The sequence below is a fragment of the Papaver somniferum genome, chromosome 10, assembly GCF_003573695.1.
Source record: "Papaver somniferum cultivar HN1 chromosome 10, ASM357369v1, whole genome shotgun sequence".
In the NCBI taxonomy this organism is placed as follows: domain Eukaryota; kingdom Viridiplantae; phylum Streptophyta; class Magnoliopsida; order Ranunculales; family Papaveraceae; genus Papaver; species Papaver somniferum.
Genome location: NC_039367.1, coordinates 164435877 through 164450509, shown reverse-complemented (window position 1 = coordinate 164450509; position 14633 = coordinate 164435877). Strand labels below are relative to the sequence as shown.

Here is a 14633-nt window from a genome sequence, read left to right as displayed (position 1 = left end):
TTTGTTTCTAGCATAGTTGTAAGCAACTCCTTTGCTGCTAGCTGCGTAACTTCAAGTTCATCAGCCTGCAAAAAGTAATTGAAACTGTCAACATAAACCACTACAAGATTGTAAGATATACTACGTATTGATATGTAACAGTACATAACAATATGTAATGGTAGATACCACTACAACAATGTAAGTATCCACCACTACATATTGATATGTAACAATACATATCAATATGTAAGATATTCTACATACTGGTATCAAGATTACATATTGATATGTAACAGTACATATCAATATGTAAGATATGTTACATATTGATATGCTACATACTGGTATCAATATGTAAGAACCCAGTGAACCGAAAGACTACATACTGATATGCTACTTAGACTACATACTGATATGATACTTACCTGTGTGTTTTCTTTGATTTTTTTCTCTTGTATCTCTTTGACTTTTTTCTCCAAATTAGATTTAGCCCAGTTTCTAACCTCAGAACGCTGAACTTCAACATCATGGAACTTCAATATCATGGAACTTCAATACTGCGGGTGTTGTTGACAATTCAACTTTAGGGGTGGTATTAGCATGAGTTTGATCTTTCGGTGTTGACAAACAAACTTCAGCAGAGTTAACATTAATATTTGTTTGATCTTCCTGAGAACCTTTCATTTCGACCTCAACTGTTAGGTCCACATTCAAATCTTCATTGGGGTTGCTTTGAGTAGGTGTACATCCCAAGCTAATATAATCATTCAAATCTTCATGTCTGGCTTCTCTCTGCAAAGGGAAAGATTTCAAGTAAATTTAATGCAACATGACCTCAAGCTTTGAAGCGTCAACCATTTAGCCGTCATGCTTCATTGTGTTGACTTCGCTCCATTTGGCATATATTGTACTCCTAAAATCATCGTATTTTATCCTCCAATCCTGTCCCCCCAATACTGAGTCATCTTCTTCTTTCTCTTCTTCCGTTGGACATCCATTTTCTTCTTCTTTCTCTTCTTTCGATTCAGAAGATTCAGTATTTTCTTCACTGGAAGATTCAGTGTTTTCTTCCTCTTGAATCCTTCTTGAGATACGATTAAGGATTTGTTTTTCTTGGTTTGTGATCTCATCTTTGAAATCAACCTGGAACTGGTACAAATCAAAGAATGTAAAAAACAACTACATATTAGATATTACCAAAAAAAATATCTTTCTTTCTCTATTAGATACCTATTGATATGTATCACCGCATATTCAATGCTAATAGCTATATATTGATATGCTAATAACTACATATTGATCTATATCCACATATTGATATACTAATAACTATATATTGGCACAACATATTGATATGCTAATAACTACATATTGATATGTATCACCACATATTAAATGCAAATAACTACATACTGGTACAACAAAGTAACACGATGAAAATATCACTACATATGAATATGTGGAACTAGGTGTACTTATCAATATCCTTTAGGAACTCATTATATATTTTTGTATGATTCCACCTAGCCACTCTTGGCACGTACATTCCTTCAGGTTCTGTCACTATAGGCTCGGGTTGAAATGGGTATGCTCCCCAAACCATGGCTACAAGTATTGATATGCAGTGTTAGATATACTATAAAAATGTAGAGAACACACAAAACAAAAGATTTTTTCATTAAGAGAAGATCTTGTTCTTCTCTTAGAGAAAATCTTACCAACAAATAAACAGCACAACCATTAGTGTGTTCTACGCTTTCCTCGTTTTCATTCAGCTCTCGTTCTAAATGAGAATAAATGAGGTCAGGCCATGAGATATGCTTGGCCTTCTCAAGATCAAGAACGAAAGAAATATATTTTTCATTCAAAGCGTTTGCATGACTTGTTGTGAAAAATAATGAAGTGCATATAAAGAGGCAGATAAGACTAACAAGATCTTCAACATCTTCCTCGTCTTCATCGGATTCTTCAGAATCTTCATTTGATTGATCACCCACGCTTTGCAGAGACTCTTTATCAGATTTTACATTAATTGGTGATCTTTTAAGTATTTTGAAGATTGCCTTCACAATCATTGGCCTAGTTACTTTATCACCAGCTTTCATCCCAGCAGGAAAAGTCCTTTTGAAAAATTCAGTTTCACGCCATCCACTTCTTTTATTGACAAGTGTAGCCTTAAATCATGATATTCTTTATTTGGAATCCTTGGCATCCCATAAACAAGTGTCATTTCTTCTGGTGTGGATACCAGCTCATGCAGTGAGTCATGCCTTAGAAAGCAATATGTAAGCTTGTTTGGATCTTGACTTCTCACGTAACAGCGTAACATTTTGGTCAATGCATCTTCAAGCTTCAACCAATGTTCTAACTCAAATTTGATCTTCAAGCTTCAACCAATGTTCTAACTCAAATTTGGTGTACCAGAACATTAGGAACAAGTTCCCATATGATGCTTTAGAAATAAGCTTCAGCTGCAACTTACTCAACCTAAGTTTTTCTTTGGTATTAATAGTCTTCACAAGACCCCACAAGCCCCTGAAACCGGCTCGGTATAAACTTCGTGGTTTTCCAGCTCCTTTCTTACGATTATTACCACCTACACAATAACAAGAATCTAAAACCATTACACAACATATCAATATATCATATCAACATGTAGTTATAATATCTACATATTATTAGCAGTACATATCAATATATAATGGTAGATACCACTACAAGAATATAAAGTATCTACCTCTACATATTTCTGTGCAACTACATATTATTAGCAGTACATATCAATATGTAATGATAGATACCACTACAAGAATGTAAATATCTACCTCTACATATTGATATGTAACAATACATATTTCATATGTTTCACCAATTACGGGGGTCGAGGGGGCAGCGCCCCCTCGTTATTAAGAATTAATTTTGTTTTAATACTACAGACACTACATATTATTGATACGCTTTTTGTAATATGTTCACTTTTAACACTATAAACACTACATACCTTCTTTCAGGGGTACCTTTGCTTTCCCCCTTTTTGCTTTCCCCTTTGCTTTTGGTGAACGAGTAGCAGTTCTCAGGACAAGTGCTTTGTTCCCCTTTGCTGGCGGTGAAGGAGTAGCATCCTTTGTTGCCTTTTTTCGTTTTTCTTTAGTAGTAGTAGCTGCTGCTTTCTTTCTTTTGGTTTTTGTTGTTGTAAACCCAAAACAACATCAAAACAAATATCCTGCATATTGATATGTAGTGTCCAACATTATCAAAATATAAAAGGGTTTTTTATATCAGTTTTACCACATGCAAATCTAAAAACACTACATACTGGTATGTAGTACCATCTTGTGTCAACAATTTGTCTAATACTAACACTACAGACTGGTATGTATTCAATAATTTGTCTAAAAAGTATCAACAGACTGGTGTCAGTACATTATAGACTGGTATGTATTCAACGTACAATTTGTCTAAAAAGTATCAATACATACTTGAATGTTTACCTTTTTCCAGGACTACATTTGATTCTTTTACTGCTGGTGAAGGAGTACCAGATTGAGAATATTTTGACATACTTCTTGTATTTGGTGAATTTGTAGCATTTTTTTCCTTGATTTTTGCTGTTGGTGAATCAACGACAGTTTTCTTTCTTGTTTTTTCCGGTGAAGGAGATTCTTCTACAATTACTTCTCTAATTGTTCGTTTAATTTCTCTTTTCCTAACCATTTTTTTCAGATTAAAAATTTCTGGAACTGATTAGGATTACTGAAAATGGATCTAGTTTAACGCTGAAGAAGATTTGATTACAGTTTTTGGTTCTTCAACGTTTTTAAAGATGATTAAGCATGGAGTTTAGTTTGATTTTGCTTTTGGTGTTGGTGATTGAGAAGAATGAAGGAGTTGCAGTTGGTTTTAATGAAGAAGGAAGAAGAAGAAAAAGTGGGAGGAGACAGTTTTTAATTCCACGCGTGAATGTTGAGGGTAGGCTAGTAATTTCATAGGCTTTTAAACCTTTTTGGACTACCGGATAATTTCTCTATCCCGCTGGACTACACACTAATAGCGGTTCGGGTTTTTGGACTAAACATGAAATTTCTCATAGGACTTTGACACGAAAAAATGGACCACACCGGCTCATGTGACAAGTCAGCTTGATAATAAAGTTTTGTTTCAAGAAAAAAAATTGTATGAAAAGAAGTCACATAAACCTAACATTGACATGAAACTTTATTGAGCAAAGTAATGAATTACATTTTTAACAATGTCACTAAAAGAAAGAAAAATCTATCTAAATGAAAACTAAAAGGAGTTGAGATTTAGATGTTGGAGGAACTGGTGTTAGATCTCTTCAGAAGATCTTAAGTGATTTATCTCATTTTTCAACGATAATTTTCCTATTAATTGAATTAATTCATTTTGAAGCTTTATTATTTCATAGGTATCCTAGAGAACTTATTTTTTTTTCTTTCCGCGACGTTCTTAACTCCCGTTTATATGCTTAAAGTTTATATTCATGAATTAAGGACAACGAGAGGTTGCTGTTCGACATACTGAGGTTTTTCAATGTGTGGCTATTCTGCGGCTGCCATCCAATGTTGCTTACTTGCTTATCTTCTCTGATGAGACAATTTTGTATCTTTTTTCCCCTTTTTCTTTCCTTTTTCTAGTTATGTTCAACTATTTTCATAATTAAGTTCTGGGATAAGTATTGCTCAATATTTTCTGGTCAACTTTTTTCATAAGTTGGGACTCTTAATTCTGTATTTCTGAAAATACCGTACCCTGATGAGCAATAATGTCTGTTCTGCACATTTGTGTTGGATACTGAAGAATCTTATGGCCCATATCTGGGGTTTTTGAAGATCTATGGTGGTATATTTTAGTAAACTTTGTCAAAGGTATAATATTTTTTGTATAAGTGTCCTTCTAACTACAATGGAGTTTTTTTCCCTTCTTTTCGCAGTCTAGATCTTTTTTGCTCTTTTTCAGTCTGATCTTCTTGGTTAAAAGGTTGGAAGTATAAAATGCTTTCTCATGATGAGAAGGCTGTTGTGGTCTGAATATTTGGAGCCACAAGGGTCCTGGTCTTGAGGATCTCCCTCTCACTTACCAACCCGATTTCATCTAGTTCGTGTCCTCGAGTTCTCAATGGCTTTGGGGCTCTTGGAATTCAATAAACTCAATTTGGTTCACATTTTTGCGTTGTACTAAAAAGTTGAACATAAACCAACACGGTATAGTCCAGTTGGCTAGGGTTTGAGCTCCAAAGTTATAAGTTAGGGTTGGAATCCTGCTGCTGATCTTGTATGTTTCTGATTCTGGATTTCACTAAGATTCAGACTCATGCCGGAGGACTCGCTAAGTGGCCCGCTCCTTTAGGAATTCCCATAAAATTGATCACCGACTATCAATATGGCATCCGATCTAGAGCTGGCAAACGGGCGGGTCGGGGCTGGCTTGTTACGGGTTACACGGGTTCGGGTTAACACGGGTCAAAACCTGCGGGTCGATATTCTTCACGGGTGGTCATTTCTTCAACCCGCGCCCGTAACGGGTAAAGCTTGCGGGTTCACGGGTTACCCGGCTTGACATCACTCCAATTCCTTTCAGAGAGTTCTTTGTCGGCGGTGGTGGATTTATGGTCTTCTCCCCAAATAACTGCTGTTACAGATGATGTGAGTATAACCTTCTCCATCGTATCTGTCTGGGCACAAGCTTCTAATACGTTATGAGCAGCTCTAACCTCAATTTCATCCATAAACTCCTGAAAAAAAAAGCAAGAAATCAAAATGAAGATCATCAGACATCTAATTAATTAAGCAATTGAAATAAGGAAGTTCATTAGAAAATGTAAAAATAGCGTAAATCCCATTACAATAATCATACAGCAATGGACTTGTTACTGCTCTGGTACTGAAACAGTATTGATTCCATGAAACTAAATATGTTTACTTTCATTTATATATTTCTCTAACCTCTCAAAACGCAATTGTTGAAAGTTATCAAACTGATTCACCAAAATTATAATTTACCTGTACCAATTCACCATCGCGTATCACAGACATCCTCTTTTGTTCAATCTGTGATCTCCCGTCAATAACATCCCATGATTCTGACATCAAGTCTTATCACCATTAAGCCCAATCTCAAAAATTTATAGATACCACAATACATGCATAGCATCTCAAATAAAAAACATGATTAGAAAAACATCTTCACTAAAACAAAAATCCAGTACTTGATTTAGATAGATAAAATCACATTCTTTGCAGCAAGCAATACCTAGCAAATCCATGTCCTGGAGTATAAAGAAAAACCAAAGAGAAATCAACGGAAAATTGAATCGATAGAAAACTCAGATTAGGGATAAAAAATAAATCAAATCTAGGATGATGCTTTTAGAGAAGAGGGTCAAGGAGAAACCGAACAACAACAAAATAAAAACAAAAAAGCATAGGGTTAGCTAAAGTTCTTACCCAAACCTATTGCCAGCTACAATAAGGAGGAGAAAAAAAAAAGTAAATCAAAAATAAAAATTAAGTAGACAGAAAATTAAGTAGTACATACATCAAAGATGGGTTGTTCTTGAGGAGTTTCGAAAGTGTAGAACAAAGCAGAACAATCTTTCAAAGTGTTGATAATACTTTCATAATCAAAAGGATCCGTTTCAAATATCTTCAATTTCTTATTGTTTAGACAACTAGCTAGTCTTTTAATGGCTGCAAATTACCTGTGCACAAAAAGAAAAAAGAAACATCAAAAATTACCAGCCGAAGAACGCAGAGAATAAGAGAAGGAGCAGAAGAAAAAAAAGAGAAGGAAAGAGAACGATATCTCTTTAGTTAGTTTTAGGTTTAACTTTTTATACCTTAAACCTAGGGATAGGATTAACCCTAGATAATCTGACGGTCAGGATTAAATAAAAATTAGTAATTAGGTATTGTAGACGGGTTAACGGGCTGAACCCGCGGATTTACGGGCCGGGACGGGTTAACCCGTTTACTCACAAGCCGGCATTTCTCCAACCCTAACCCGGCTTGTTTAGACACCAGCCGAGCCGGGTGCGGGTTTTTCACGGGTCGGGCCGGGCAAACCCGCGGGTTTTGGCTTGTTTGCCAGCGGGTACGGATATTATCTGTTCAGATTTTTATCCACCGTTGATCAATTATTATCGAATAATAAATAATCAATTATTAACAATTATTCTATTATCAAATAAGTTTAAAGTACGATGAAACTACCATTACCGAGTAAGTTTGAAGCAATATAAAACAACATTACTTTGAGTTTACTCCAACACCCTAACATCTTATTGGAATTCCGTCTTAGGCGTAACATCATTCAGAAACCGAAGAACCTAACCTATTATTCCAATCCATGACTCACCGATATGTATATTCAATGATCATTCATGAGTTATGATACTCATGGTTCATGGAGTAAATTTTTGATGGGGCATTATGTCGATGGGGGTATGGGGGACGAATAGGAAGGCACCATCTGTCTTACTTGTCAACTGTTCTAACAGAACTCAACTTCTCATTGTCTAAAGAAAGGGCATTTTCGGATCTTAGATTTCTTCTCCGGTGAACTATTTGAGTTATCAGAGCATCTACTAACACCAATCACCAGCCGAAAAAGATGATGAGATCTTCGCACTGTAAACCAAAAACACGTTCTATAGTTGTTCCCAAAAACAAAACAAAAAATTGGAACATAATTCTCCATTAAATGATCATAGTATTTTACAGAACCTAGGATCAAAAAATCATGTGTTAACCCCATGAAGGGTTTACTAAAGATCATAGTATCTTTTACAGAATCTAAATCACGGACCCAAATCACGTTCAACCCCATTCAAGGGTTTACAGAATCCGACCCAAAATCCTAGAAATTCAACAAATTTGAATCAAACCCATATTTGTTTATTTTTAGAAAATTGTCCCCCAGTCAATCATAACGAATATATTTCTACTTCACAAATCGAAACCCTAAAAATTGATGATCATGATAAACTATGATTCAAAATGTGCTACTGCATTTCAAACCCACTTTATGATTGCACTGTTGACTGATTTTTGATCTCTCAATGAACAAGACTTGAACCGTGGGATACATACATGTAAATAGATTAGCAGGAGTTAAGTGGTAATGAAAGTTGGGTGAGAAATATGGAGGTGGTGGAAGAGAAGCAGAGGTGAACACCGAAAATGCCCTTTCTTTGAACGATGAGAAGTTGAGTTCGGTTAGAAACAGTTAACAAGTAAGACAAATGGCGTCTCCCTATTCATCCCCCATACCCCCATCGACATAATACCCCATCAAAACTTTACTGTGGTTCATGAGACTTGCACACAAAATATTAGGTAGGTTTTATATGATACATGATCCAATTTAGGGGCGGTGCTATCCCAGTGCAAAGGTGTGCACTTGCACCCTTGCCCAACAGGCTCCTATGTTGCAAAAGGCGCCTTGGGAGCTCGTATAGAGGCTCTAGGCGCGCGAGGTGTACAAGGCACTAAATTACGTGTGAAGTGGTTGTTTTCCAATTTTTCTCAGCACGCCTAGGAACTAGACGAGGGGCCTAGCGCCTTGCCTCGCCTCGCCTAGCGCCTAATACAACATAGGCTGGCTCCAAAGCTTATTTTAGGCCCAGTTAGATTTTTGTTTTTTTGTATATATGTCATATTTTTGCTTTTTTGCATGCGCTAAAAAGGTATTTTGCACCCTATCCCATAATTCTTGGCTCCGCCTCATGCTCTTTGTTTTGTGAGCTTTAATCACTTTTAAACACATATGTCTTATTGACTCCGTTACTTTTTTCTTATACAGATACAAACATGTCTTCTCCAAGTGCCAAGACCAACACGCAAAACGCTGTTACTGATGAAATGAAGTTGTCTAGCCTCCCGTCTGGCTTTACATTCATGCCAACAGATGCAGTTTTGATGGTTTACTATCTTGCCAAAAAAAATTTAGGAGAAGCATTACCACCCAACTTAATGAAGGAAGTGCCAGATTTCTATAGCTACCATCCTAAAGAACTTATGCAAAAATACACGGGGTATGAACCGAAGAAACCAACCGATTGGTACTTTTTCACCGGAAAGTACCATGGGGAAGGAGATGTTTCGCATTGCACTGCAGGAACCAACACGGCCGGAAGAACCAACAGGGTTCGGGTTCGTGTTGCAGGGCAGGGATTTTGGCAGCCAACAAAACATATTTCTCCCATCTATCCAAGAGATTCTCCAAATCTAATTGGACGCAAACACACTTGGGATTATTATGAAGTGCGCGATTCTAAAGAATATAAAACTGATTATGTAATGCAAGAATACACCACAACGACGGCAGAAGTTCGACCCGGTGGCAATGATTCTGAGGAGGAAAAGAACAAAAAGGATGAATTCGTTTTGTGCCGAATATACGACAGGAAGACTAGAGCTACAGATGATCCAATGATCTATTGAAAGAATCCATTATATGGCGTTCATCAGAAGATCATGCCAATGAGATGTTAAGGAAACTGAAGAAGATATTGGAAGGAACCAAACAATAATAATTTAGAAAACTGGTTTCCTTACTATTGAGAGTTTTAATTATTTTTGTATAACTGGGGTTTGAACTCATTAGGATTGTTTCTGATGAGGTTCTGTATTCCATACATACATACGTACATATATACTTTATCATTTCTATAAAATTGTTTATATTAACATATATGAAAGTTTGTTGAGGAAAGTCATCAATTACATGTTCAATAATGTCAGTTTTATATCATGAATCCAAAAATTTATGAATACGTTTAACTCAAGATGTTTTTCCTAAATACAACAAGAAAAATCAACCAAAATGAAAAGAAATTGAAACTCAGATGTTGGAAGAATTGGTATAAGATCTCTTTAAAACGTCAACAAACACCAAGATTTTTAACCCAGTTCTAATTTATTATAGTTCAAACGATCTGGTTTGTTATATAAAGGATAATTTCATAATAATTTGATTATTTCACTATAAAGCTTCATGATTGCTTATAAGTATCCGAGAAAAAGTTTTTCTTGCAACGTTCTTGACTTTATTTGTGAGCTTACCTTTAATACATACTGCTCACTGTGACAGTTTTAATTCTACGTTTGTGTTGGATACTTAGAATCTTATGGCCAATTTATGGGGGTTTTGAAGATCAATGGTTGTATTTGTTAGCGAACTTTGTCGAAGGTATAGTATTTTGTGCATCTCAAGTGTCCTTCTAACTGCGATGGAGTTCTTTTCTTTTCTTTTCGCAGTCTGGATATTCTTTTCTCTTCTTTTTCAGTGTGATTACTTTTTCTTCTTGGTTAAAAGGGTTGGAAGTATAAAATGCTTTCTCATGCCGAGAAGGCTGATATAGTCTGAATATTTGGAGTTACAAGGTACCCAATTTTGAGGATCTCCACCTCAATTATCAACCGATTTGATGTAGTTTGCTCCCTCGAGTTCGAATCAATGGGTTGGGAGGTCGGCCGAATATCTTGAGAAAACCATACAGACTCCAACAGATACCCATCTGAAACGTGCCGCGCTGCACATGTTTTTTCCTTTTTGTTGTATCTGGATTTCCCTAAGATTCTTTTAAGACTCATTAGATTTGTGCCCGTGCTACGCACCGGGCATTTTTCTTTCTTTTAACTTGGTGAGTCGCGGGGCTTCGCCCCGCCCCTTGTCGATGCATTTTTGAATTGGTGCGTCACAGAGTTTTGCCCCGCCCCGTGGAGATGAATTTTCGATTTGGTGTAGCGATGCGAATACATTAAAAGGTGGAAGAAAAATAGGAAATATGTTTGGATTTTATTAAATTTTTCCTTTTTATTTTCACATACATTTATTTTTTTCCTTTTATTTTTGCATAAAATATGTGGGTTTTTTTTCTTCTATGTATTAAATTGGAAAAAAGAGTCCTAATATGGTAGGTATTCGACTTCCAAATCGAATTTGGATTTCCATAAATTTACAAACACATTAAATTAAGAAAATTTTAAACCAATTACACGTTGCCAAGTGTCCTCATCAAAACACTCGTTTCACAAACTCAAAAAAGACTTATTTCGGCCAATAGAAAGCGAGGATTTTCTCACCGTTCAACGTCGGAGCTAATTTTGTTTAGACCTTTAAGTCTTTAGATGTCTCGAAGGATTCATGAGGAATACTAAAAAGTAATGGTTCTGGATCCCGGATATTTACTTTTCCGGTGGCCCTTCCTTTAAGAATTCCCATAAATTGATCACCGACTTTGAATGACATCGGAAGATTTCGAGCCATCTGATGGTTGAGATTTTATAATTTAAAATCAACTGCTAAAAACTAAAACTGTTGTTAGCACTATTATAGAATAAGTTTGTAGTACAATGAAGCTGATTTGAAGTACGACGAAGCTACTACTATTATCGAATAAGTTTGATGTTCAATAAAACAACATTACCTTGAGTTCGCTCCAACACCCCAACATCCTTTTAGAACTCTCTCTTTTGCAAGAACATGAATTTCAAAATCTTAAAAACTTAACATCTTATCTACGACACGACGTATATAAATTCAGTATAAAGATTTAATAACTTAACATCTTATCTACGACACACCATATATACATTCAATATACTCCTTCCGTCCCACTAATAAGTGATCTAGTTACTTTTAGATTTTGTCCCGCCATTAAGTGACCTATATCACTAAACAAGGTAATATTTCTAAAATTATCCTTTTAATTGATTATAAGAAATATAAGAAATATGCATAATTTCATAGTCATGTGTTATATTCGCTATGTAGGTGTTTTAAAATATTTTTCAATGATACGAAATTTGCGAACATCCATGATGTAGTTTGAGAGATAAATTATTCAAAATCTCACTATTTATTATCCATAAGGGTATAATTGTAAAAGTGTTTAAAAATACTTTTTCCCTTGCTTGCCTTAAAAATTGTGCAAACTTAAAGTAGGTCACTTAATAGTGGGATGGAGGGAGTACCATCCATGAATCATGACACAGACACTCATGGTTTATGACACTTGCACACAAAATATTAGTCAGGTTTTATATGTTATATACATATATGCATGATTCATGAGATTTGTTTGGTGGGTTTTAATAATAATCTTTAAGCATATAGGTCTTACTGCTTCTGTCAATTTTTTTCTTATACAGTTATGAACATGTGTTCTCCAAGTGCCACGACCAACGCAATGCTAAACACTGTTAACGATGAAATGAGGTTGTCTAACCTTCCATCTGGTTTTAAATTTATACCAACAGGTGCAATTTTGATAGTTAATTATCTTGCCAAAAAGATTCAGGAGAAGTTCTACCACCTAACTTAATGAAGGAAATTCCCGATTTCTATAGCTATCATCTTAAAGAACTTACACAAAAATATACGGGGTATGAACCAAAGAAACCAACTGATTGGTACTTTTTTACCTGAAAGGACCATGGGGAAAAAGATGTTGTGTCGAACTGGAGGAGCCAATGTGGCCGGTAGCACCAATAGCCTTCGGGTTCGTGTTGCCGGGAAGGATTTTTGGTTCCCAAGACAACACAGTTCTTGCATTTATTCAACACAAAATTGGTTAAAAAGACCAAAATCAACAATTCCTGGGTGAATTGTTAAATACAGTTTCATCCTACCCAATTTTAAATACTCTTTTTTATTTTTAATTTACATCAGGATGCATCCAGTTTCATCCTTGCTATTTTTTAAGTTTAAGTCAGGATGAATCCAGTTTCATCCTTGCTATCTTTTTAGTGTTCATTTTACCCATAATAATTTTTACTCGTTTATTTGAACCATGTTTTAAAAATATTTGGACAAATGACCCATTTTCCGTTTATTCAAACGGTTCTCCAAATCTAATTGGACACAAACGCACTTGGGCTTATTATGAACTGCGGGGTTCTCAAGCACATAAAACCGACTACGTAATACAAGAATACACAGCAACGATGGCTGCAGTTCGATCCGGTGGTAATGATTCTCAGGAGGAAAAGAACCAAACACATGAATTGAGTTTGTGCAGAATATACGACAAAAAGAATAGAGCTAATGATGATCCATCGAAAGATATACCAAGCATTCACCAGAGGATCATGTCAATAACTTATTTCCTGTACTTAGAGTTTTAATTTTTGTATTTAAATAAATGGTAGTTTGTTATGGGGTTTGAACTCATTAGGATTGTTTCTGATGAGGTTCTCTGTTCCATACATACATTATGTACTTTATCCCCTCATTTCTGTAAAATTGTTTAAATTAGGACTCTGAATGCCAGCAAGTCTTATATCAATTCAAGCATTATATCCATTAATCATAAGAGAAGATGGCGAAGCCTGTAATCCTTTTACGTAATTAGTTGAAATGACACTTCGACTTTTCGACGTTACATTTGTGAGTTACAAGGTGAATAGCTCGCTCCGTCCCTCACACGAAAAAATGGACCAAACTGCATGATTTCTAAAGGCTGATGCCCCAATTGCTAAAGACGGATACCAATCCAGGATTCAACGTCCAGGATTATTTTGTCTCATATGGTTTGGTACCCTCCTTTAGCAATCGTGCCTAACTGTTGCTCATGTAACAAATTCAATTTTATAGTAAAGTTTTTTTTCATGAAAAAGAAACTGTATGAAAATCAATCACATAAACCTTACACTACCATATATTAAAGTTTATTGATGAAAGTCATCAATTACATGTTCAACAATGTCAGTTGTATGTCATGAATCCAAAAATTTATGAGCACGCTTAACTCAAGATGTTTTTCCTGCATATAAGATGATATAAGCTCCAACAAGAAAAATAACAAAAATGGAAACCAAAAGGATTTGAAACTCAGATGTTGGTAGAAACTGGTATAAAATCTCTTTGAAACGTCAACAAAGACCGAGATTTTTAATCCAGTTCTAATTTATCATATTTCAACAATCGTGAGTGGTTAACCTTGTTTCTTGAAGGATAATTTCCAGGTAACTTCAGTATTTCACTATGAAGCTTCACAATTGCATAAGTATCGGAGAAAAAGATTTTTGTTGCAAGGTTCTTGACTTTAGTTTATATTATTATTTAATTCTTATATTCATTAACTCTAATTTACAAGATCAATGGGTGAATCTTTTTCTTGATTGATTTTTGGGTGGCATTTAAGTGATTTCGAAAAGACTTTAAAACTTCACCATTCTCAACAATTACATTGTGGTGTTGGCTAAACCATAGTAATAATGATCTTCAGAAACTCTTAAAAATAGAGGTTTGGGGCCATCTGACTGTGGCCATATAAAACATGTGACAGGATTTTGCTTCTCCTGTTGTACTGGGAGTTTGTTTTTTAAACTCATGGTGGGAATCACGCATGCCTTGTCTACACAATTTTCGATCTGCCGTATAGTACTTGTAGGAAATGTTAACCTTTTCTATTTGGCATAAACATGAGCAACCACAAAGAAAATACTGCAAGGCTACATAAAATTCCTATTTTTTCGTATTTGCATCTTTTCTTTTCTTTTCCGGATGTTGTATTAGTGTTTCGGTTGTTAACTCTTGTTATCTATGCTCAAAATAGGTTCCTAGATGCATCATAATTTTGTATACTGCAAGGCTAATAAGTTCTGCCCGAAGAGAGTCGTGTTTCA

The 14633-nt window shown here is 35.4% G+C and overlaps 1 protein-coding gene across 1 annotated transcript; it reads left to right on the top strand.

The window, feature by feature from the left end:
• The first annotated feature begins 8810 nt into the window (after positions 1-8810).
• LOC113316788 (NAC domain-containing protein 68-like) lies at positions 8811-9443 on the top strand. Its single transcript, XM_026564936.1, has one exon. It carries the CDS (start codon positions 8811-8813, stop codon positions 9441-9443), a length of 633 nt encoding a protein of 210 aa, XP_026420721.1.
• Positions 9444-14633: the final 5190 nt, after the last annotated feature.

What these genes read in the sequence shown, in the direction of transcription:
- LOC113316788 (XM_026564936.1), top strand. Translation starts at nt 8,811, where the DNA reads ATGTCTTCTCCAAGTGCCAAGACCAACACGCAAAACGCTGTTACTGAT.